Here is a 25,988-nt window from a genome sequence, read left to right as displayed (position 1 = left end):
TCAGGAAGAGGGTTGTATTTGCCTGGTCTGGTGGAGGTAATTGCTTCCTCACAACCACCAAATGGGACAAGGGCTTTAGCAACAATGTAGGAACAACAGCTGAAGCAAACAAAAAGAGGGAATGCACTAGATATAGCCTGATGATCCACCACAGACCCACCTGACTGTTCTGTCCCCACCAGACAACTGGCAGCTGTATCTTCCATGTATGTTCCTGCTGTACTTGTTTAGGAATGGCAACACCCTCTGAGGATTTCCTCCTGTCAAGGTTAGCTACAGGAACATGGATGCTACCAGTTGTTACCATTTCCAGATGAAGGGTATGGAAGCAGGCAACAGGGAACACTGAGAGGGGACTTCTATAATAGACTCCTCCTCATACACAGCTATAGAAATGACCTACAAAAATATTGTACATAAGCTATGTCCAGACTCTGATTATTGGAGTTTGTCCTTTCTTCCTAAGAGACTGATAACTATTATTTTTTATATTTAACTTTTAAAGTTAAAAACTTAAGACCTTTTTGTTTATCACAAACCCAACAAACTGAAAAAAAGCCCACAGGAGTTTTTTTCTTTTTGGCCTGCATTGATTCCTCAGAGGGCCTGGGTTCAGCATTTCTAAGGAGGAGTTCAGGCCCAGGGCTGTAGGATGGTGGCTGCTGTTATAACTCCTGAGCTTGGAAGTGAATTGTTAGTCAATGATAGGTCTCTAGCTCAGGACAAAGTGTGTGCTTGTTCTTTCTCTCTTTCAACCATAAATTGTAGTGAAGGAGTTCATAACTGAATGAATAAACATTAGCTGGGTCAGGGCAAGAGAGAGACAGTACTTAGGAAACTGAGCTAAGAGGTATAAATGCAGACCACTATCATCCTCATTAATAGATTCATCACAGCAACTATGTATTTAAACTGTCTTGCTAACGGTGCCAAGATGACAGGAAGCTCTGATCACCAAGATACATCTAGCTTGGTATGTAATAACTCTACATAATTGGTACAATAAAATGTAGCTTATTTATAAAGACTTGTTTCAGAACAGACCATGAGATGTTGAGCAAGCGGTAATTCACAGATCGGGCCACACAGCAACATTACCAGGGACCTTTATGTAAAGAGTGCTCAGATGTGTGAGTCACACCTCACAGCATGTAAAATTAGACCCTCTGCCTTGGGTGACGCTCTCTCCAGATGACCACAATACAGAGAAGGCTGTGGCTCCCTGCGGTGCACTGCCCTGGTCTTAAAGAGCTGGAAATTACAGCCCATGTCACAGGGGGCCATGAGGGATGTTGTGGTAGCACATCTAATCTAGCAAGTGTCTTCCCCCTGCAAGGACCTGCCATCATCATGCCAGCTCTTGGTTAACAGAAGCAGGAGGGTTAGTCTTATGTATAAACTGAATTTGAGACAAGTCTGAGCTGTGTAAGACTCCAGTTTAAAAAACAAAAGACCAACAAAACAAACAAACAAAAGATAAAACAAAACTTCCAACAACATAACTAAGAGAATTCCCTCTGAAACCAAGACCCCAAATATCAGTGAAATCCTGTGTCCAGTGATGCACCCCATTTATGGTCCTGTTCATTATTCCCAGAATGTCACCACAGCAGTGGAAACAAAGGGCTCACAAAGACTCTCTCCAGGTAAGCCTGTGTCCCTTACACTGGGTCCTTGTCAGCAATGACACCCTCCCATTAAGGGAAAATGACTTCCTGCCTGTGGATCTGCCACATCGGAACTGTGCAACACACTTGACAATTTTGACAACTTCATGTGACTACTGTGGATAACCACCCTCCCCTTTATTATCTTTGAATACTTTCCTCTAATTGGTTAGAATCACTCAACTCATTATTCTGGTCTGTCCAGTCCAGGCTTAAATAAGAAATCCTTTTAGGTCACAAATTTGAGTTTGATTGCAAAAATATTCCTCAGCAGGGCTGAGATAGTGGTTTATCAGGTAAGAGTGCTTGCACACATGCATGAGGACCTGAGTTCAAATCCCCCATGTGTGTAGAAAATCCAGGATGGCCCTGTGTATTTGGAACCCCAGTGCAGTTAGGAGCAGAGAGGGGAGGGTTGCTGGAGCTTAGTGAAAGACTCTGTTTCACTGGAATAAAGTGCAAGAAACAAGAAGAAACCTAATACACCCTCCTTGCCTCTGTATGTGGAAGAATGTGGCTATTTACACACACACACACACACACACACACACACACACACACACACACCCACCACCACCACCATCTATCCATCCATTCATCCACCCAAAAAACACCCATCCTTTCATCATTCAGCAACTGTCCTTCCATCTGTCCATCCATCCATCCATCCATCCATCCATCCATCCATCCATCCATCCATCCATCCATCCATCCATCTCAATAATCAATAGTATGTTAAAATAACTGGACTGGAACAATTATCCTTCAATGAGCATACTGTTCCTCCCACTCTGTTATCTAAGGGGCATCCAAATGCCAAGGATACCCACCTTGTGAACTTTAAACAGCACCTCACAGAGGTTATAGGCACGTTCTGCTCGTCCCCAATCCAGTGTGCTTACCTGTGGGAGACAAAGAGACACATTTGTGTAGGAAGAGGAAGCCCCTTCAGATTAGAGCTCCAGCACTTACATCATGGAGTGATTGCGCATGTCTCAACTTAGATGCTACATTTCCCTTGCCCTGGGTGACAGTAAACTTATAGTCTGGTTTGGATTCTGATTCTGTGTCTTCCTCTGGTGTGCAATGGGATACAAAGGATACTTTATTGAGACATACACTGGTAGTATGAGAACGCTATACTCCTGGGGATAATTTTAGGGATCTATGTTTGGATCATCTGTCAATTAAATTTTAGTTTAAATGCAGAAAAAGAAAAGCATGCATGTGAGATAGTGTGACAGTCAAGCAGACACACTGTTGACCAGCTGTCTGTTATTGAGCAATAAACTCTCCAGACATTTCTGCCTCAGAAATAAATGGAAAAGTTACCTAATCAATTTACTTGAATATGTTTTGAATGGTTTGGTACATCATAGGTCATAACTATTCTTTTTTGAGTGATGTGATGTGATTTATAATTTACACTCACATATATAATCTCTGAGTTAAAATGTTTCTGGCAAAACATGTAAACAGTTCTCATCAGTGTGAGAGATTTGGGTCTCTTCTGTTGACCATGCACTTAGCCTTACAGTCAGAGAAATGTGAACAGGGCTTTCTGTGATGCCTTTGAGGCACCGAATCCGCTTGTATTTAATCATCTGGCGGCTTCTCAGCAATCATCCCACCACACAAAATGCTGCCAAGGTGCTTAGATACAGAGACACTGAAGCCAAGGTGGCCAACAGTGAGTTTGACATAGAAACAACATTGATGTGCTGCCATTTAACCTGTCATTGCTCCAGAGCCAGCTGCCACTGAAATTGAACAACAACAACAATACTGGAAATTTGCACCCAAATAGAAAGCAAGCAGGATAAAAGTGTCTAACGTGAAGCTTGGTTTTGGGTCAACACTCAGGCCTGGCATGGCTTCTGGGATCAACAGAGGTGGTTGGTCTTTGCTGCATCTTTCAGATTCAAAATGTCTAAGACATTTGCGCCCCTTCACCAAGCCCGGAGCTGCCTCTGTCCTCCTGCCCTATAGTACCATTCATCGGGGTAAGGGAGATGCAGATGCCTCTCCAGGTAGAGCCCCGGGGGGCCGTTGATATGTTGGTATTACCAGACAAAAATAAATCACACATGGGCAGGTACCATGCTCAGCTTTCCCATTAGAGAAGTGCTGATTATTTTGAGAAAATAAAAAAAAGAAATGATTAAACACATTATTCGGAGATATGCTCCATTAATAGCTGATGTGATGTTTAAATATGCATTATACATATTCTTAATTTTTCCTTTTCAAAACGTAGTTTGTAAAATAAGCATTTCCCACAGCATTGTTTTTCTTTCAGAAATAAAATTTAAACGGTAGCTTAGAATTTCAGTGTGCAGATTCATCTGTTTTGTAAGCCTGGACTTTCATGCTGAGCATTTTAGATTGTGGTTATATTTTAATCATTCTAACAGTGTCCTGATTATCACATCCAGGACATTATGTTCTGATATCCTGTTGTATCAAATGCATCTTCCTCATTAGCTTGTCATCAGTATATGTCAGAATAGCCTGCTTTCTGAGCTATGTTCTATGGTAAGGGCAGGAGGAGGTGGTGCCTCTTATTGTTTGCAAACTCCAGGGCCTCTTCTGTTGCATTCAGGTTATTTTCTGGGCACCTAATTTCTTTCTGTCTTAGTGTTCCTACCAGGAGGTCATGCCTATCCCATGAAGATGATCCCATCTCCACTCTAGCCTCTGAGCTGCTGAGAGTGACTGAGGCTTCCCTGCTTGTGTTGTGCATAAATCATGAACTGCTCTTTATCATCTCAGTCCCTGTGATGGATTCAGGAAAGGGACCTTCACAGAGACAGAGATGAAGCAGAAGGGACATTTCATCATTGCACTTGGGCAAATGCATTGCTGGAAGTCACAATAAGCCTCAAAGACTTTGGTTACTGATAATGCCTTTGCTGTAACAACATGTCACACAGATACAAAGTGACCTGAATGGGTGGGTGGGAGGAGAGTTAGGAAGGGGTGTGGCTACCTTCTATTGTCTGCTTTCTCTGTAAGCCTAAAACTTTCTGAAATCAGATTGTTTAAAAGAACAGGTCTCTCTCTTCATTCCCTTTCTCCAGGATTCCTACTCTCTCTTCTTACAGGCTTATCAGAGACCCAGACTGGAAGTCCTTCTTCATATTGGGAGAAAAGACTCAGTAGCCATGTACCTGGACCCTCATCCTTCACTCGAATCACACTGCATCCCTGTCAGTGTCTGCTTACCCAGTGTACCCTGGTCTGCTACCCAGGAGGCCCTGGGAGAGAGGGCATAGGCCACACTTCAGAGAGGAGCATGTGCACGCAGCAAAGTCTCACCTGAAGCTCAGCCAGTAGCCAGACTTGATAGGCTGAAGCCAACCTGGTTCTAACCTGCACAGCAAGTGCCCCCCCCCCGCCCATGTGATTGCCATTTAGATACCTCTAACCTAGTAGAAAGGCAAACAGGAGAGTCTGAATTTCTCCTTGCAGAAAATTACCAGCAAAATATTTGTCACATTCTGCACGGCTCTTTTCACTTTCTATTAGTTATAGCTCTAAAACCTGGCTGTGGATTCTGAATTCTGAATGTAACAATCTTTCAAGTGGTTATCCTGACATCCACATTTCTTGAGCCGGAAACAGTTGGCACAAACAGCTATTTGACACATATTCACATATTTGAAACAGAGTATTAATGCGAAGTTCAGAATCTCAGGTCTGCCTGGTCCACGATATGCTGACAAGAGTGAAGGCCTACTGAGATCTACAAGTGCCTGCCTTAGCGCTCAGGGTTGAAGCCTGTGTAAGGATACTTCACCTGCCAAGCTCACCAAGACAGAAGTCCTTGACCCCACTGTGTTTCTCAGATGAAGCTCAGTGACCTCATTTTTAATTTCTGAATGACACTGGTGCATCAGAGAGGACTTTCTAGTAGGGCAAGTGAGGTGGCTGCCTTGGCTTCTGTTGACACTGAAGCCAATGGGATGTCAGGTGACCCCAGGACTAAGCATCTGCACACACACACACACACACACACACACACTGATGAGTAGTTGCACGGCCACACTGTTTTCCAGATGGATTTGTGAGGAAACGCAGAGACTCCCAAGCTTTTGAGACAGAGAGAGATAAAGACTGGGGCATCTTGGAAGAAACCCTGTATTTACACCACAGGCATGCGTAAGAGGAGTTTTTAATTGGTCTGTGTCATAAAAAGTCAGAGTCAGATACAGAGGGAAATGCTGAGAGATCAGAGAGAAAGAGCAAGCCACAGCACACCTTACCTCCTACTCGTCTCAACAGAGAAAAGAGTGATTTCCTGTTTCTCCCTGCTTATATCCTGTTTCTGCACAGCTATGTCACTTCCTGTCTGTCTGTACAGACCTCCAGACCTCTATGGTTAGCTAGTGGCAAGCTCTATTCTCTGACTCCCAGATAGGCCTTATTTGTGCAAGAAAGTTATCACCACAGGCGTGCATTTAATTATTATTGCTAGCCTTAACCCCCGCCCCAAAAGAGTTCCTAATTTTGTAAACCAGGTTTTCCGTGATGTCATTTGCTCAAGTGAAAGGGTCCCTCATACAGGAAGAACATCTTTCTTCTGTTATATAATACTTTCATGATTCAGGAAAGGGCTAAGACCTCAAACAGAGAGAGGGGCACTCAGCACAGCAGTCTGAGCTATCATCTAGCTAGCTTCCCTAGAAAGTAGCTTCATGTGTCAGTCACTGGCCCTGACAGTAACTTCACCTGGTGATGCAGAATCAACACAGGCAGAGACTAGGTCAACTGATTCCAATTCAAGACCAATTCAAGGTGCACCGAAAAGAGGACAATAGCAAGGCATTCGTGTGAGAAGAGAATAAGGGTTTTAAATCACATGTCTTTGCTCTTCCAAACAAAGGCACTTGATGGCTTTCTGAGCTGTCCGGCCTTGTGTGGCTTTTGGTAGAACCGTATTTTTGGCTGTCAGATACACTATATTGGCATCTTTTAGGGTTGCCATGGGATACATGTCATACCATGATGATGCAAATTCTACCTGGCACCCATCCTCGCCTGCCCTCTGCAAACTTGACTTAATTCAGTTCCTTCTGGATAAACGTTTACAGATGATAGGATATATCTGCCTAATTGGCATTTTTAAAATCACTGCTAATATTTCCTGTGGGCACAAGGGCCTTCGCAACATAATTTTTACACTAATGCTACATGATGCTGTTAAAATGATTTCACAACCTTACTTTTTAAACACATTTTAATGGTGTTTGAAAACAAGAGTAGCTGAAGCATCACCATTTGGATTCCCATTTGCAAGTCAGAAATAAATATTCTATCAATGAAGGCAGGAGGAGTGAAAAGTGGTGCTGAGGGTCTCAGACTTCCATCTCCATCTTTTCTGGATCCCTGATGGTTTTGGAGAGAGAGGGTGGAGACTAGATACCGGGTGATGAGGTTCCTTTCACACTAGATGCTTCTTCTTGCTCAGCAGGACACCTCCGTTCAAAGATGCCCTGTATCTTCCCCTCCAGCTCGCCCCACTTCCTGAAGGATCTCAAAAACAAACTGTCCTCGATTGAAGGACACTGGTTTTTTTTTTTTAGCTCTTTCTAAATTTCCCATAGAAAGAATCTTTAGGTCCTCCTAGATTCCATTTCAAAATTCTGACAAGACATGGTGAGAACTATAACCTAGTGAATATTTTGGCCTTTCTGCATTGCCAAACCTTTTATAAATGTCTATAACTGGCCCTTGGGATGAAGGCTAGTTGTTCTTGTAACCACTCCAGGGAAGTGAGTGACAACCATTCAGGAACATTTGCCGAGTTTCTTCTCCCCAGAAGGCACTTGTGTAGCTTCAGACTCCTGGAACAGGAGATCCCCCTCCTTCCTCTAGAGAGGACATGGTGACTTTACTGAGCTGAAGTCCATCCTATGGAGAGATGGGTGGGCGTCCCGCTGGCTGCATAAGGTCTACATACAGAGTAGTACCTTGGGATCTCCCATTTGAAGCTCAGGCCTCTGCATATGAGGGGACCATGATCTGTGCTGGGCCCACACACTGGGAAACCTGACATTGGATGCTCTGCAAGTCATTGCCTGTCCCTGATCCAGGAACTTTAAGCTTCATGCAAGGTTAAATAAATAATATATTTATTAAAACTTAACTTAATGCTTTAGATTAAGGCAAAGTAAAAAATGGTACTGTAAATTACTAGTAATGCCAAGATATAAATAAATTCTAGGCCCAGGAAACACATATAAATATTTAGGTATAAATTCACTTACCATATTGTGAGCATTGCTATGACAACAAAAAGCTGTCTAATATTAGTGGTATGATTTTTATCTTTTAAATTTTATGTGCTTCAGAACCTTCAACTCACTTATATAAGTAAGCCATCCTGTGTTCACTATGGCCCGGTGGGATATTCCAGTCAAGATTTATTATCTCTGACATATAACTGGGGAAACTGTTGGATAAGGAATGTAAATACGTTGCTTCATTTCCCTCGCTGGTAAGCAGGACAATTCTGCTGAGAACTTGTAGCTTCAAGTTATTAACCTGCAGCCAATTCCACTGAGATGTGGAATAATTCTTCTTCCTTGTTCCACACAATCTTTCCTATCTTGCTTTAAAATATGCTTTCATTATTGTAGATAAAAACAAATTGTTTAAAACATTTAATTTTGTCCAATGCCATTCTACTATGTAAGGCAAATTTTTATCTATTTAGCATGTTGTCTAGGCTGCTTGTAGCTTCTTACATTTTTATTTAATAAAGGGCTGCCCATCTTGAGTGTACTGCAAATGAGTGGACCTCACCTGTTTGTCTCTAGAAATGGACAGGCGTTAGACTATGTCAATAGTATAAAAACAACCAAATATGAAAATCCTGCCTTTATGGTCTGTTTTCTAATCTGTTGTGTTTTGTACTTTTGTCTTCACTCTTTCTTGCTGATGCTGTACAATAGGTAATCGAGGCTTTCAAATTTCTCAGAAACTAGTTACAACCTCTTTCCTTTGTTGCCCTTAATTATAAATGGGAGCAGCTGTCATGTCTACTGTTAGAGCTATGACTGGTCACCCCAGCTTCACATGTCCTACACTGTGAAGACCCTTGTTCTGGATGTCCCTGCTATATGGAGCACAGTCCTATGGGGCTAGCTGACTTGGCCAAGTGCTTGGATGGGCTTCCTCTACTATGTAGAATAAAACAACTTTTTTTCTCTCTGGGGATTGCTTTATGTTGATTTGAGGGCTTACAATACAAAATATTTTTTAAGATTTGCTAGCTACCTGCAAATAAAAATATCCAATGATTTTTTTTACCTTTATATCCCATTTAGAGAGTTGTCTGACATTTCCAATTCACTGAGCACAGCTGTAGGGTTTCACTATCTTCTAACAGAAGGGATTACCCAGCCAGTGACTATCCAGCCATCAGAGAGCATCTACGTAAGTCACTTAACCTCCTAATCAGCAGCGACTCTATTATCATTTTACAGGAATAGCAATGACAGCTATGTCACCAGAGAATTGAAAATTATATGAAGACACAGGGACTGTAAAAAATGAAACTTTCTACTTCAATCTGACTTCAGGCTGAACATTCACATATCACACTGCCTGTCACCATTTGGTTTCTTTCAGCATAACTACCACAGGAAAAATGGAAATTTTCATGTGGCACTTTCACCCACCATAACCGAGGACCAGCCAGATGAGCACCACACTCATGAGGCCCCCACTATTAATATTACCTGCACGCTAATGACATCATTATCCAGATCTCATACCTGAGTATGAGGGAAGACTCTAACACTACTCAAAAGTATCCACTTACTCTGTTAGACAAAATGATATAAATTAATTTAGCAACTTTAAGGAGCACTAATTAGCTTACTCTCAGGAGAATTTAATCTGTGTTTATGCAAATATGTTGGTGATTGTAATGTGAGTAAATTTACAACATTAGATTTTCTTTTTAAAAATACATAATTTAAAACGAACTTGTAACTAGACTCATTGTTGTCCTAATCCAATCCTGGGGAAGAAAAAGCACATTAATGAGGAAAGTCGGTGAAAATAGAAGGTATATTTTCCCACACTTAGCTTTACATTTTATATAGGATGTGTACCCCGAGGGAAGCTGACTGAAGGGTGCTTCTGAAAATATAAAATGATTCCAAACATTTGTGGTACTTTATCTCATTTTAGTGGTAGAAATTTATCTCACTACTTTTGTGGATACTGATTTCTCAGGGACTTTAAATTAAGTTTCATTACTTGGTAGTTTTAGTGGTCAGAAACCCGAAAGTTTAAAAAAAAATCTTCAAATGATGAACTTTTAGGCAGAGCACTTATAACCCATTTGATCAATCTGAGAACAGTGTGGGTAGGAACTGGAAAATAGAAGTATGGAAAACAGCATCCATCCTCACAGTTTTGTGATGAGTCCCACTAGAGCAGGCTGTTCGCTTTAATCAAATCTAGAAATTGTGTGGGAAAGAATAACTTTGGAAATTTCATTATTTAGACATTTAGTTAGAAATATCTAAAGGGGGGCTGCGTTTTGCTTTGACTGCATTTTGGATCCTTCAACCATATAACTCAACCAAAGAGCTGTCTGCACCCCACCTCCACACCAGCTGATATTTGAAGCAAAGAAATGCTACAACCATATCTCACTGGCTTCCTGAACTGAAAGACAGAAACGGATTCCTTTATGAGTTTGAAGGAAGTCACTGGTTTTTAATCCATAAACAGGACCTATTCCAATCACTGAGGTCTGGAGAAGGCCATGAACAACCAACCACCCGTCTCTGCCTTCTTCCAGGACCAAGCCTCATATAAATAACTCTTGCAACAGGCCCCTCACCCCCATCAGATGCAAAGGCATCCTTACCGGAGGAGTGCTGAAAATGAAGAATGATGAGCCCTTCAGGGCCAAGAACTTGGATCTGAAGGTCTGAGAGGTGTCATCAGCTCTCTGGAGCCTCTCATTTACCCAGCCCATGTGCACCACCTGCAGAGGGAAACCTTGGAAAATTAAAAGCCAAGCCTTAATGAGAGCGCTCTAAAAGCAGAATACGAACCACACTCAACATGCTATGCTCCTTAACTTCAACTCAGTATGCCCAGAAAAGAAGGGAAATCAAAGAAGTCTGGGTGAGTCTACAAGTTCCAACTCAAGTAGCCAGGATAGAAATATAAGACAATTTGTGGTGAACACCCAGACCCCTTGTGGGCTCTACACAGTGGCTGAGTTGTGGGTTCCTAGTATGTCTTAAAAATGTGGTGTTATCAGGCTGGGGAGACGGCTCAACTGTTAAAGGCAAAGGATCACAGCCCAAAGGAAAACACGCAATGCTGTGTTACACTCTACAAGGGGTTATGCAGATATAAAAATTGCTAATTATATTTTCAATGTTTACAGTAATTATGTAGCATCAGACAATGTGGAAAACACCATTAAGGTTTTCTTCATAGTTTAATTCCCTAGCAGTGAAAATAATATCAGACACAAGATTTTTACAACTCAAATAGCTTCAGCCTCTCTGTACAAAATGTAAACTATAAAATCAGAAAGTGATTCATGTGTATAATGGAAATACTGATGCAATTTGAGAATTCAGTGAATGACTTTAACCATATTAAAAAAACAACTCCCATCTTACCTAAATTTATACATGACATATACTTTGTAGTAAAAGTATGAGGAACCTTAGTTTAATTTTACCATCTCCCCATTTTGGCGTTCATGGAAAACCAATTACCTTAAAATTCTTATTAAAGCCTATCAAACCTTAAATTAAGACAGAGTTCCCAAATAACCCCACCCTCATCCTTCTTTCTTTAATGTTTAGGAAGGGTCTTACTATGTAGCCCTAGCTGGCCCAGTAATTGCTATGTAGAACATGTTAACCTCAACTTCAATAGAGTTCTACTTGTTTCAGACTCCCCAGTGCTGGCATTAAAGTTGCATGCCCCCATGTCTGGCTTCTCAGCACATTAAATGATATACCTTATTCACTGTTTTAATGAACATTACTCAGGGTCCTTTGGGACTGATGACCTTGTGTCCAGAGTTTTGGACAGGAACAGAAGGTTCATCAGTAATCCTCATGGCCTGGGATAGAGCAGCCCTGCATCAGCTTTTGACCAATAACTCCTAGCTACTACCAATACTTAACTCTCACACAGATGTCAGCTAACAGCTAAAATACAAGCAGGAAAGACAGACATGGTTTCTGTTGCTAGGGGATAGTGTTATTCTGTGGAAAGTAGCAGCCACGGCTGAAGATAATCACCATATGATATGTATTAAATACAAATAATTGTCACACAAATCTGTAACTTTGATCATTTACTAGATTTTGCATGTATGTATATAAGCAATGTATATGGACACTCAAGCATTTGTAGTGTATGTGTTTACACAGGTGTATTTAATATATGTACACATGCATGTATGTAGAGAAGACAGTCATGGCTATCATTTCTCAGGCACCGTTTTTTTCTCCTCAATATATGTTTTTATTTAAATTAGAAACATGAATGCTTCACATGTCAATCCAAGCTCCCTCTCCCACCCCTCCTCCCTTGTCCCTCCACCAGGCCCCCTAGCCCCACACCCAATCCCCACATCATTCCCCAGAGAGGGTGAGGCCCTCCTTGGGGAATCTCCAAAGTCTGTCATTTCATCCAGGGCAGGACCTAGGCCCTTCCCCATGTGTCCAGGATGAGAGAGCATCCCTCTATTTGGAATGGGCTCCCAAAGATCATTCATACACCATGGTAAACACTGATCTACTACCCAAGACCCCAGTGATTTCTGTGGCCTCCTCACTGGCACTACATTTATGGAGTCTGGAACAGTCCCCTGCTGGCCTCTTAGCCATCAGTCTGGGATTCAAGAGGTCCCTCTTATCCGGTCAGCTGTCTTTGCGGGTTTCACCATCATGATCTTGACCCCTTTGCTCATCACTCCTCCATCTCTGTCACTGGGTTCCAGGATTTCAGTTCAGTGTTTAGCTGTGGGTATCTGTCTCTGCTTTCATCAGTCACTGGATGAAGGTTCTAGGATGGCATATAAGGTAGTCATCAACCTTATCATCAATGAGGGGCTATTAATATAGTCTCTCCAATACTGCTTAGTTTACCAGTTGGTGTTACACTTGTAGATCTCTGAAGTGTTAGCTCTTTCCTCAAGCCTATAATGACTCTATCTATTATGGTATCTCTCATCCTGCTTTCCTTTATTCTTACCTCGACTCAACCTTCCTGCTTCCCATGCCTTCTTCTCCCCTCCTCTTATCCCCCTCTCTTATTCTTAGTTCCCCTCCCCCATGTTCCCAATCTGCTCAGGAGATCTTGCCTCTTTCCACTTCTCTGGGGTATCATGCATCTCTCTTGGGTAACTTCCTGTTTCCCAGACTCACTGGCACTGGGATTATAGGCTGACACTCCCCTGATCCATATCTAAAATCCATGTATGAGTGAGTACATGCCATGTTTGTCTTTTTGTGTCTGGGTTACCTCACTCAGGATGGTTTCTTCCAGTACCATCCATTTGCCTGCAAATTTCAAGATTCCATTGGTTTTTTTTTTCCGCTGAGTAGTACTCCCTTGTGTAAATGTACCACATTTTCTCTATCCACTCTTCAGTTGTGAGGCATCTAGGTTGCTTCAAGTATCTAGCTATTACATATAATTCTGCTATGAACATAGTGGAACAGACATTCTTGTTGCGTGAATAGGCATCTTTTGGGTATATGCCTAAGAGTGGAATTGCTGGGTCTTGTGGTAGACTGAGTCCCATTTTCCTGAGGAATCTCCATATTGATTTCCATAGTGGCTGTACGGGTTTGCACTCCCACCAGCAGTGGAGGAGTGTTTCCTTTTCTCCACATCCTCTCCAGCACAAACTGTCATTGGTGTTTTTGATTTTAGCCATTCTGACAGGAGTAAGACATTATCTCAGAGTTGCTTTGATTTGCATTTCCCTAATGGCTAATGATGTTGAGCACTTTCTCAAGTGTCTCTCAGCCATTTTATACTCATCTATTGAGAATTCTCTATTTAGTTCATTCCCCCAGGTTTTAATTGGATCCTTTGGTGTTTTGGAGACTTGCTTATTGAGTTTTTTGTAAATTTTGGATATCAGCCCTCTGTCAGATGTGGGGTTAGTGAATATCTTTTCCCAATCTGTGGGGTGCCTTTTTGGGCACTGTTTTTTTGAGACACAGGGTCTTACTGGCTTAGAACTTGTCAAGTCTGGTAGGCTGACTGACCTGTCTTTGTTCCACAGTAGGGTACAAGTGTGTGCCACTATGTTAAGTTCATTTCTTACAAACTACATGGATGAAACTCAGGTTCTAATGCTTGTGAGGCAACACACTTCACCAACTAAGCTGTGTCACCAACCATAACTTTGTCTAACATGTGTCCCAAGAAGGTGAGTTATATCCATGTGATATGATAACGTGACAATAATATTACTTTGGAAGTTTCATATGTGGCTTGGGATGGCTTTAACATAGTTGGGCTTTTATTATACATGGGACTAGAATCCACAATATCATATGAAAAACATTAGTCTTTAAGGCCATGTCTTAGAAAAGCCCCTGGCACAGAGTCTGGAAACAGAAGCAAGATGGTTTTTGCACTGTAAGAAAACTTCTGAAATCTAAGTGCTCCTTGAATGCCATCTGGATTTGGCAACCTTCCAGATTGAGAATGTGACAGCAGCAGGGTCTGCTGTCTTCCTCCTTTTCAGATGACCATACACACCAGGCGGTGGTGGCGCAAGCCTTTAATCCCAGCACTCGGGAGGCTGAGGCAGGTGGATCTCTGTGAGTTCGAGGCCAGGCTGGACCGATAGCCTCCAAAACAATACAGAGAAACCCTGTCTTGTAAAAAACCAAAAAAAAAAAAAAAAAAAAGAGGCAAACTCATATGACCATACACACTACAATGAGCTCCGAGGAGGAATGTGACATGCCCTCACAAGAGAGAGGACGATGACATTCACAGGTGCACACATGAGTGTGGAGAAACACACGTGCACAGGAGACGCACAGGCACTGTAGACAGCTGAATGTCAAAGCTGAAGTGTCACTTCTGGATTCCTGGCTGAAATGGAGAAGCTTCGATCCTTTCCTCCCCACAGCAGCAGAATTCAAACAAGGACCAACTACCCTTGGACTCTAGTTCATTTGAAGGACACCACGGGTGGTCAGAGCTACAGGGGTAAGGTGGGACCCCAGTGCCAGCTCTGAAAGTGCTGTAAGCAGAATTTGGCTCTCCTTCTCTGCTACGCCCTTTACATCGTCAGTGTCCGGTGATGTGGGTCTCTCCACACTTGGTCAATTCCATGCACGGCACAGATTCAACACGAATTCCATACTGAGGAGTGGCCGAGAAGCTTCTGCTCTAGCCACGGTAACAGCTCAGGTTAGTAAGCATCTGAATTGCCAATTAGCTGGATATAAACTTAATTAAATCCCGTGTGTAATTTAATTCTGCCTACATCCTTTAGCACTGAAGTAAGTTACAGCTTTGCTGTTATTCAGAACATTGGCTGCCTTATGAATCTTTTTTATGTATATGTAGCTAGTTCATAAATAATCTACAGAAAGCCAATCTCATCTTTTACATTATGAATTTTTTTAATGACTTGCTGTATGTTGTGAGAAATGTGTGTCACACTTTCACGAATGCTGACCTGATGGTAACTGGGGGCACAGGGCTTCACCATCTTCTCAAGGGAGTACATTTTCACCTCTCTGTTCTGGTGCCATTTCCTTGGAAATGTTCTGCTTCTGTTGGGTCAGTGTAGACATTCGGTTACGCCTACCCCAGATTTTCATTATGCATCTGTTTTTATTTCTGCATGAAAAGCCAGTTTCCTATGTTACTTAAATTATCTTTGGAGTATTAATCAAGGCATGATCATCTCCCTAAATTAAAATCCAAGTAAGAAATTTTAAAAGAAATTTATTCTGGTATTAAATAAAGCTGTTTGTAGTTTTACTAGGTGAACACACTTTGCTTTTCCCCAAAGAGTTCTTAGTTTGTGCTTATTGTCATGAGGTTTAGGTTGGCAATGTGCGTATTTGTGAGCATGAATGCATGCAGGTCAGAGGTCAAACAATGGCTGTCCTTCCTCAGGGGCTAACTTTTGCTTTTGTTTTTTTGTTTTGTTTTTGTTTTGTTTTGAAAAAGGGTCTTTCTTTGGCCTGGAATTCACCAAGAAGACTCTACTGGCTGGCCAGTGAGCCACAGGGGCTTCCTGTCTCTGCCTCCTTAGTGCTGGGATTATAAGCACACACTACCACACCACACTTGACTCTTTTTTCTTTTTTAAAAGTATGGGTTCTGGGAACCAAACTCAGGTCTTTATGCTTTCAAGGCAAGCATTTTACAAACATCCATCTCCTCAGGCAAGGTTGGGCTTTGATTTAGACAAGAGTTGCACTAGTTTGAGCAACAGTTTATAAGGTAACAACTGGGCATAAGAATTTATGTCCTCTGACTTTTGTATTAGCCTCTAGATTCTCTTTTCTTTTTATCTCAGTTTTACCAGTTGTTACGCTGGATAGTTTTATGTCAACTTGACACAAACTAAATTGATCTGAGAGGAGGGAACATTAATTTAAAAAATGCCTCCATAAGATCAGGCTGTAGACAAGCGTTCTTAATTAGTGATTGATGGGGTGGGATTAGCCCACTAGTGATGGTACCACCCCTAGGCTGGTGGTCCCGGGTTCTACAACAAAGCAGACTGAGCAAGCCATGAGGAGCACCCCTCCTTGGCCCTTGCGTCAACTCCTGCCCTGTTTGAGTTCTTATCCTGTTTGAGCTCTTGTCCTGACTTCCTTTGATAATAAACAGTGATATGGAAGCATAATGAAAATAATTTCCTTCCTCCCCAAGTTGCTTTTGGTCTTGTTGTTTTGTTACAGCAATGACAGCCCTAAATAAGACAGATGTCTCTGTTTCTTCCACATTTATTCAAGTACTGTTTGTTACATACCAACAACCAATAATTAACTGTTTAGTGGGGGAAAGTAATGTTTTTCATTCTTGAAGGGCTCAATGTCAACTCCCAAGACACATAATAGAGTGCACAGGCTTTGGAGCAAATGTGTCCCACCCTCCACAGGCACACACGCACAGACACTCGGGATGGTAGGGACGGTTTAAAAGCCACCACATAGCATGGTGCAACGTCAACATCCAATGTTAAGAACACCAATGACACCTCTGGGCAAGTCCAAAGTAGGATGGAAATTTTAAGTCCAGAAATAAGTATATGAATAAATAAAATCCCAGAAAATAAAACTTCAAACTTAGATTGCCTGACATGACTTTGTTTTGCTGTTCAGATGAAGAAACTGAGGCCGTCAGTTTGTTGGATATTTCTGCCAGAAAAGGACATAGCTAGCCTTAGAATCCAGGCTTTTGCCAAGCAGGGGCAGCTAGTTAAAGGTCACTTGAGTAAAGTATAATGTGCATTCACCAAGTGAAGCTGATGTCTCTGGTGTGACAGATGATTCGTTTCGTACCCGTGGGCTCCTCAAAGAGTCTGCAGTCCCCAGTGTTACCATTTCAGCGTGGCCCCTTGATATCCAATGACAGGAAATAATGTGAATTCCACAGCAAACGAGACATGTTCTGGTCACAGACCCATGATCTCTCCACGTAGGCCAGGTGTTAGGATCCACCTGCAAGGCTGCCATTCTCTGAAGTTGGCCAGATTCATGACCTGGAGGCATCGCTTCCCAGGGGCATGTTGGAACCCACTAGCCTCTCCCCTCTCCAGAAGACTTGATGTTTCCACCCTGTTTATCATGAGTGATCTCTCCTGGGGTCAGAGACATCAGCAGGCAGCAGAGCCCTTGATCACCACCAGATCAGCTGAAGGAACTGACTCTCCAAGCATAGGGATGCTTCAGAGGTCTGAATAACTAACAGAATTCAGTTTCAAAAACAGAAAATCATTCATGGAAATAAACAATACAGACTCAGTTGGACATGCCACCAGCAACAAACAAATTGAGAAAATGTTTATGTGTGAACCAAGTAGAGGTGTCTTAATGGAAAAATTAGTAAGAAATTTATTCTCAAACTGTGAAGTTTAGTAGGACTGTAATATTTTAATGTGGGAAAATGTAGAATGAATGCTATTCTAGTTTGAAGATGTTTATAGAAGTATTACTCATGAAATAGCTAACTCCTCATTAAGCTATGTAAAACACAAATAGCTGATGATTAATTTATAAAATATTGAAAGTAATAACATATTTAGAAGAGTTATATTTAGAAGTTGTTTCTTTACCAGTATAAAAATGTAGACTAACAGGTCCAATTGAAGTATAGACTGATTTTCTTGTCTTTCTCAGTCAACATTTAATTGAAAGAAAGAGAAATGTTCTCCTGGGTGTCATTGTCTTGAATTGGATTCGTTTTTTTTTTTTAAGACAGAGTTTCTCTCTATTGGTTTAGAGCCTGTCCTGGAACTCTCTCTGTAGACCAGGCTGGACTTGAACTCACAGAGATCCGCCTGTCTCTGCCTCCCAAGTGCTGGAATTAAAGGCATGCACCACCAACACCCAGCAAATTTGGATTTTTTTATTATTAATTTTTTCATTTAATTTATATCCTGACTACAGTTTACCCTCCCTCCTCTCCTCAGCCTGCCTCCCCTGTACCTCCCCCCCACTCCACTCTTCCTCCATTTCTGTTCAAAAGGGGCAGACCTTCCACGGGTATCAAAAAAAGCATGGCACATCAAGTTGAGGTAGGACTAAGCTCCTCCCCTTGTATTAAACCTGGGTGAAACAACCTAGTATGAGGAATAGGTTCCCAAAAGCCAGCTCAAACATCAGGGACAGGCCTGGTTCCACTTCTAGGAGTCCCACAGAAAGACCAAGCTACGCAGCTGTCACACACATGAGGAGGGCCTAGGCTGATTCCACGCAGACTTCCTAGCTGTTGGTCCAGAGTCTGTGAGCTCTTATGAGCCCAAGTCTGCAGGTTCCCTTGTCATGACCTTGACCCCTCTGCCTCATACAATCCTTCCTTCCTCTCTTAACAGGATTCCCAGAGCTCAGCCCAGCTGTTGGCTATGTTTGTATACCATCTCTGCATTTGTTTCTATTGGTTACTGGATGAAGGCTCTCTGATGACAATTAGGGTTGTCACCAATCTGATTACAGGAGATGGTCAGTGAATTTGGATTCCGAGGCTAACCACTGTTAAAGGACATTCATGAGCACCAATTAAAACAAGAGGAATCAATTAGTATCAGTTTTCTTAATCTTAAACTGTAACACTTGTTTCTGAAAACCTACACAAGATGTAGTCCAGAAACCTGTGAACTATAAATAAGTTTCCCCTCAGCCTCATATGTGACTAAGAAGCATTCCACGAAAGGGAGATTCAGGAGTACTCACTAAGAGCTGATGTCAAAGAAGGGCCTGCCCAGGGAGCTTTGCCCTAGGTACTACATGATATAAGAACACTGCCCAGAGTGGTGTGACAGGATTCTACCCACTGACATTAACACCTGTCAGGTCAGCACCTTCTGAGAACCACAGCATCTTACAGATAAGGATATCCTAAGCTGAATTCCACCTCCGTGTTGAGGACACTACAAGAGTGATTTGGTTGTAGAGCCAGGATGCTCAGACCCAGAGCCAAATCATCCTAATCTAGCTGTACCTCCCTTACCAGCCATTCAGGGCTCCCTCCATGCATTGCCTATCATCCTTGTGCCTATAAGGTAGATCCTTTCAGAATTTACCAACAGACCCCTCTCTGCCTCGAGCTCCAAAGCTGAGAATATTACCAGAAAACATGTGAGACCTTCAGTAGAGATTTCCCCACTTTGCTACAAACAACCTTCATGATGTTCACATCACTGTATTTGAAAACTGCACTTATCTATGAATGCCCTTGTTCTGGTGCCATAAAAACTTCAACAAAGTGTTATCACACTGGGAAACAGTATTTGGGGAGAAACCTCCATGTGTGTTTCTGGGGTACAGTTACTGAAACTTGATTTCAGAACAAACTCTCATACTCCCTTTGAGATGAGAACTATGTTATTGAGTCAACAACATCATATCACAAAATGATCCCAAGTCATACACGTCTTTCTCCATCCTAAATCCCCTCTGCGCTCATAAAGATCTCTCTAAACCCTGCTCAGATCACATTTTCTACTGGATACAACCCACAGACAACATTTATCTCAGTAAACATGGGCAGTCAGAACTGCTAAGTTCACACATGGGGCAGAGTGTACCAAATTTGGCGTGATTCTCACTAGCATTTTCCTATCTAAATTTCACAAAAGGAAGCATCCACTGTGTGTGTGTGTGGGGGGGGTGGTTATTATCCTACAGAGCTGAAGGCATACACCTACCTGGTCACAGGGAGAGCAGCATTTATTTGCCATTTTCATCTGTAGAGGGAAGACAGCAAGGGGTCAGTGTGCCACACACATTAATGCCTTCAATTTTTTTCAGTCTGTCTAAATGGCAGCTACAATTAAGCAGCCCAGAAAACTTCCTTGGAAGATTTTTCTTCCTTTATGCTGTGTTTGTCTTCAAACCAGAGCAAATACACACTAATCACAATAATTCTCAAAGCAGGAAAACAATGAAACAAAATGAAGTACCCAGAAACACTAATGTCACTGTTCCTGAAGTGAGGGCAGCTGTGGGATGGCAGATGCTTAAACATGTGAAAAAGCATAAGGAAGATGGCCTCTACTCTTCATCACATTATTTAACTACAATAACCAACGGCCGCAGTTGACAGTCCATTCTTATTTCCCCAAACCCTGTAGATGGCTCCTTCAATAATCTTAACAGTAAAGAAATGGAAGTCCAGAAGAAGGTATACCCAAGGCTGTGAGCCCACACGTCTGCCCTGCCATGCTACCCAGGAGTCACCTTCAATAGTCATCCACCAGGAGAGCCCTGTATTCTCTGTCGTTTCTTCAGACACCAACCCAGCCCCACCTGTCTCATTTTTCTTTGCTTTTTTATCTACTTAGTTGTTTAATTAAAAAAATCTATCTATCTAGACCATAGGGATTCAAAGTGTGGAACATTAAAATCAAGAATGTAGGAAGGCACTTCTTTATACATTAGCAGAAAGATGGCTCCTCATGCCTTCAGGGCAGAAATGCCACATATCACTGCATCCCTAAACACCTCCTATTATCCAGCCAACTTCTGTCTGGCAATGGGCAGGACATCACGGGGGATGACGAATGAGGGGGAAGAAGGCACTAGGCTGTGTGGTACCAAGTATCACATGTTGCACCAGGCCAAGAAATAGAGTGTAAACACATAGCATGGGGATTGGGAGGAAGTGTGATGGGGGGATGTCCTTCTGTGTATATATATTTTTCTCTTATTGGTTGATGAATAAAACAGCATTTGGCTGATTGGCCAGGCAGGAAGTATAGGCGGGGCTTGGAGATGAGGAGAATTCTGGGAAATGTAGGCAGATGGAGTCGCCACATAGGCCGCCAAAGGAGTGACAGGTCTGGACCCTTCTCCAGTAAGATAAGACCACGTAGAAATACTTAGATAGTAGTTATGTGTTAAAAATTAAGGCAGAGCTAGCCAATAAGAAGCCCTAGCCACCAGCCAACAGTTGAGTAATTAACATAGCATCTCTGTGTGTTTATTTAGGGCTCAAGGGTGGTAGGATGGTGGGAAAGAACCTCCACAACAGGAGTGAAGATGGAAGCTGGGCCAAGTCTTTGGCTAAGGGCCAATACCGCCATAGCAGCATAGCTGTAGCTTGTTGAACTTCATGAGAGACTTAACAAGGAGTTGATGTTCTCCTTCCCCAACCATCTCTATTTATCCCTTTATCTTACAAATCTTACTGACTTTGAGCATTAAACATATCATCGAACCAGCCGTTGGTGGTGCATGCCTTTAATCCCAGCACTTGGGAGGCAGAGGCAGGCGGATCTTTGTGAGTTCCAGGCCAGCCTGATCAAGTTCCAGGACAGCTTCCAAAACAATACAGAGAAACCCTGCCTCAAACCTCCCCCCCTCAAAAAAAAGCCAAGAAAAAAAACCACATCATCGAAGGGCACAGAATACATTTTTTCTGACCCAGATGCCTTTAGTGAGACACAGCATATATTTTTGGTCAGGTATGTCCTTTGTAATTTTAAAAAATAAATGTTTGCTAAAATGATGGCATTCTCTGGAAAAAATGGTCATGATTGGTGTGTGTATGTTTATGCTCATGTATATGTGTGTACATATTCGGGGGATCCCATAGAAAAACTAGGTTGTCCATGGTGTATGTATCACACTTTTTCCAAGTTAGTAGTTTATCCAAATAAAAATATCCACATTGTATTTAACACATTTGGACTTACACACACACACACACACACACACACACACACACACACACACTCCTGTGTATGTGTGTGGCAAGACAGAGGATAGGAGGGATGGAGATACAGACAGGGAGGGCACTAACCTGAAAGTTTCCAAGTGTCTGTGTCTAGACATAGTTTAATAATTTTAGTTATTTGAGTTGGATATTTGATCTGTTGAAACAAGTATATGCTCTGCATGCAGACCCAACCTTGCAGTGAGTTAATTCTACTTGGAAAATTCTTATCACGGCTGCTAAGGCAAACATAAGTGGGAGTGAGTCCTGGGCCATATGCTCACATGCTGAAGCGTCAGGTCACTGATGTTGGCTGAGATTGCTCGCAACCAGTCAGCACAGTCCTGGGCAGTGGAGAACTGAAGGACTCCTGTGCTGGTTCCATCCAGAGCCAGCACCTCAAATGCACTGGACCTACAGCAGAGGAGAAGACAACAGGGAGGCTGTCAGCTGTGAGAGAATGATACTGGTCCGGTCCATGAAGCAGGAACAGGTGCTTCCCGTCCTTGCTGCCCTGGGCTCAGCTGTGACACACCTAAGAAAGAATAGGCAGTCTTAATCTCCTAGTCACAATAGGTTAGCTTTACCAAAGTGAAAATCTACAGTGAATTCCCTCACTAGGAACCATTTCTAACTCAACAGGCACAATGAAATCAGGGCAGGTGGGAAAGAAGCCTTGCTCTGGTCGAAATCCTGGAGTTACCATCTTATAGGCATCTTAGCTATAATTATTTTTAAACCCATTTATCTCATAGAACTCAACCTGATATCAAACACCACACTCAGTGCTGACAGGGGCTGGAACTTCCAAGTGCATGCCCTTCAGATGGACAGCAGAACTCGGGAGAAGTCCCGCGTCCTTGCTTTGGTGTGAACATGGGGAGTCATTGACATGAGGCTGACTCAACCCCAGTAATTCTCCTTACTGGGAAGTCCTTAAAACTCCTATTGCACATATATCTATCTACAGTCCACTCTAAATCGTGTTACAACCATCTCTGTGCTTTGAGTTCTGCTATGCAGGACGAGGATTTAGGGGGAGGAGGGTTTCCTGCGTATGAGCAGCTCTCAAAACAGCTTCCCACCAGTGAGCAATCTTTCCTTTTAAAGCAGGTATCTCCTGAATGTCCCCACCTTTATTAGCACTTCTGGAATGAGAATGAAGCATTAATTATTTCCAGCAGATTTTTCAGCCTGGTGGAACATGAAGGGTGGTGAGTCTCCTTCTGAAAGCTAGCTCCTCCAGAGGGTGACCCCAAGGGAAGGTGAGTTTAAAGTGAAGGCACAGGGGATTAACAGGATGGCTTTGGGCCTCACCCTCCCTAGGGATCGGAGTGGGGATTGAGAGGGGGCCTGGGGGTCCTGGTGGGGGGCCGGGGAGGAGGGGAGGGAGAGGGAACTCGGATTGACAATGTGAAGCAAGCTTGTTTCTAATTTAAATAAAAAAATGGAAAAAAGAATGGGCCAGGCATTTTCACCACTGCCTTCATGAGGCTGTTTCTAGTTGCTTCTTTCCACTGTGTCTTCTCGGTAGACCATTTGTCTCTAACTCCATCCATTTCAAGGTTCCTTGTTTCCTGTGTGGCTCCCTCAGACCTGCATGCTCTATGACAAATCATTGCTTTCTCTATGTGGCACTGAACAGCATTAAATATACATCCTTGTGTTTATATTGGACATTGCAAGGGCATGAACTTTATTCTAACTGCAAGAGGAAGTCGCCAGGAGGCTTTGAGCAAAGAAATAGCATGATCAGAAATGGATGATAAATTTGTAAAAAAAAAAAAAAACCAAAAAACCGTGTGTTGGAAATGGGTCAAAGGGACAGTGGGGAATAGCAGAGAAGACTGGTCACTGCTGGAGTAACCAGGCAAGAAGGGTGCTTAGGAAAGGCAGCCCAGGGAGTTGGCTGAGGAGGGGAAATTAGTCAAGAGATTGGACTCACAGCATGGTGATGGGGATGTCCTTCTGTATATGTTTCTCTTATTGGTTGATGAATAAAACACTGACTGACCATGAGCCAGGCTGGAAGTATAGGTAGGACTACCAGATGAGGAGAATTCTGGGAAGAGGAGTGTAGAGAGGAGCAGCCAGGGAGAAACCATGTAGTTGCTGGAAACATAGGATGCTGGGCATTCTTGGTAAGATAAGGCCACGTAGAAATACATAGAATAATGCTTACGGGTTAACAATTAAGAGAGGGCTAGCCAGTAAGAAGCTTAAGCCACCAGCCAACAGTTCATAATTCATATAAGCCTCTGTGTGCTTATTTGGGGCTAAATGGCTGTGAGACCAGGTGGGACAGAAACTCTGTCTACATCATGGGACAAAGAGGAATCAACAGTGAACACAAGTTTAGGCTGAATGCGCAGAAATGTAGCTGTAATGTTTAGCAGCTGCTCTGGATAGCTGAACCCAGCATGTGAGGAAGAGGCCAGAACAGAGACACAGTTTGGGCCATCTGTTTGCTTCTCATGCTTCCCAAGTAGAGCTGGGAGTGGGTGGTGGAAGAGTTAATTGTGGGCACTAGGGATATGTCTTGTCTAGAAATAGAAGATGTGAGCTGTCCACCACGCAGGGTCAGGCCGTGAGAAGGAGAGAGCTCACTGAGGAGCAGCCTGGACGGTGAAGCCGCTGGAGACAGGAGCAACCAGCAGAGACAGCAAGAAGACTGACTGGCAAAGTGGGAGATACTAACCTGGCATGCCTCCCTGAAAGCCAGCCCCCAAAGAAAAGTTTCTGCAACAGAAATCAGTGTTGCTATACTGATGTTCTCTGTACACCAGATGTGAGGACTCTAAGACTCCCACTGCCCGCAAATATAGAAAAGCAATGCAAACCAACAGATGTGCAAATCACAACACAAGAACACAAGAAACGTGAAGAAGCAAGGCAGCCAGGCTCTTCCGAAAGACCAAAATGTCCTAACACAGAGATATTTAAATAAGCAAAAATGTCAGACTAATATTTAAAGCTTTCTTGTAAAAATAATTGACAGCCTGAAAGTGGATACAGAGAATGACATAAATTCAGTCTAGAACATAAAGCAGGCATCAGAGGGAAATGGGCCTGGATATTACCTCGATTCATCCCTCAGACATAGGAAAGCAAGCGGACCCCAGGGCTCCAGTCCTCATTTGTCAGTGGGGAGGGTACTATCCACCCAGGGTGATGTTAGAAGACCTATGAGGATGAGTAAAGTCTAGTCCCCTGTCTGGGTCTGAATGGACCTCAGTAAACAGTGGTAATGGGACCAATCGTATTTTGACAGGATTGGATTATATTTTATGAAAGTATTGTGTAAAGTGTATTTGTGCATCAGAGGGAAACTCCAGATTAAGGATATGGAGGGTGGATGGAAATCTGCTGTAGTATACTTGAGATCTTACCTGAGATAGAGACCCCTGCCTCTTTCTGTTTTCATACAGAACCCCTTCTCTATCCAGGTATCTTGAGACTCAAAGACTTGTGCCTACTCCAGAAAAGCTCTAGATCCCTAAGCTGTCCCTCTCCAAGGACAGGGCTGTTTCCAAGGGAGCTATTGCACTCATCTGCATGATCATCAGGCCTCATCTACAGCTAATCGTCATCCACCATCACTAAGCCATTTAGAGCCCACATACGGCTGAATGAACTGTTGAATTTCAAACATCAACTCCTTCCTGAAGGCTCCAGTTAAGGAGACCTTTGCATTCTCTGGTGCTGACCATTCAATCTCACTGCAACATTCATATCTGTGCTAGTAACCACATTTAAGAAATGCTTGTGCCTTCCTCAAATGAACACCCATTAGATATTCTCAAAGCCATTTGAATACAATGTATTAATGTATTGATCTTACAACAGAGTTCAGTTATGGTGGTAGGATATGAATTTGTCTGTCAATCAAATCCC

At 42.7% G+C, this 25,988-nt stretch overlaps 1 protein-coding gene across 3 annotated transcripts in view; it reads right to left on the bottom strand.

Annotated features, from left to right (window-relative positions):
• Positions 1 to 25,988, bottom strand: part of Sntg2 (syntrophin gamma 2) — a 197,876-nt gene that overhangs the window by 44,828 nt on the left and 127,060 nt on the right. For all 3 annotated transcript variants that reach the window (XM_040730870.1, XM_040730872.1, XM_040730871.1), the window contains exons 10-13: positions 22,379 to 22,508; positions 20,086 to 20,124; positions 10,558 to 10,677; positions 2,498 to 2,569 (exon numbers count right to left, since the gene is read on the bottom strand). In XM_040730870.1, coding sequence (XP_040586804.1) covers positions 2,498 to 2,569; positions 10,558 to 10,677; positions 20,086 to 20,124; positions 22,379 to 22,508 — 361 coding nt within the window. The remainder of the gene's footprint in view (positions 1 to 2,497; positions 2,570 to 10,557; positions 10,678 to 20,085; positions 20,125 to 22,378; positions 22,509 to 25,988) is intronic.

The sequence above is a fragment of the Mesocricetus auratus genome, unplaced genomic scaffold (genome assembly GCF_017639785.1).
Source record: "Mesocricetus auratus isolate SY011 unplaced genomic scaffold, BCM_Maur_2.0 Super-Scaffold_100024, whole genome shotgun sequence".
Classification (NCBI taxonomy): domain Eukaryota; kingdom Metazoa; phylum Chordata; class Mammalia; order Rodentia; family Cricetidae; genus Mesocricetus; species Mesocricetus auratus.
Note: the sequence above shows the minus strand (reverse complement) of the source record. Positions and strands in the feature narration are given on the sequence as shown.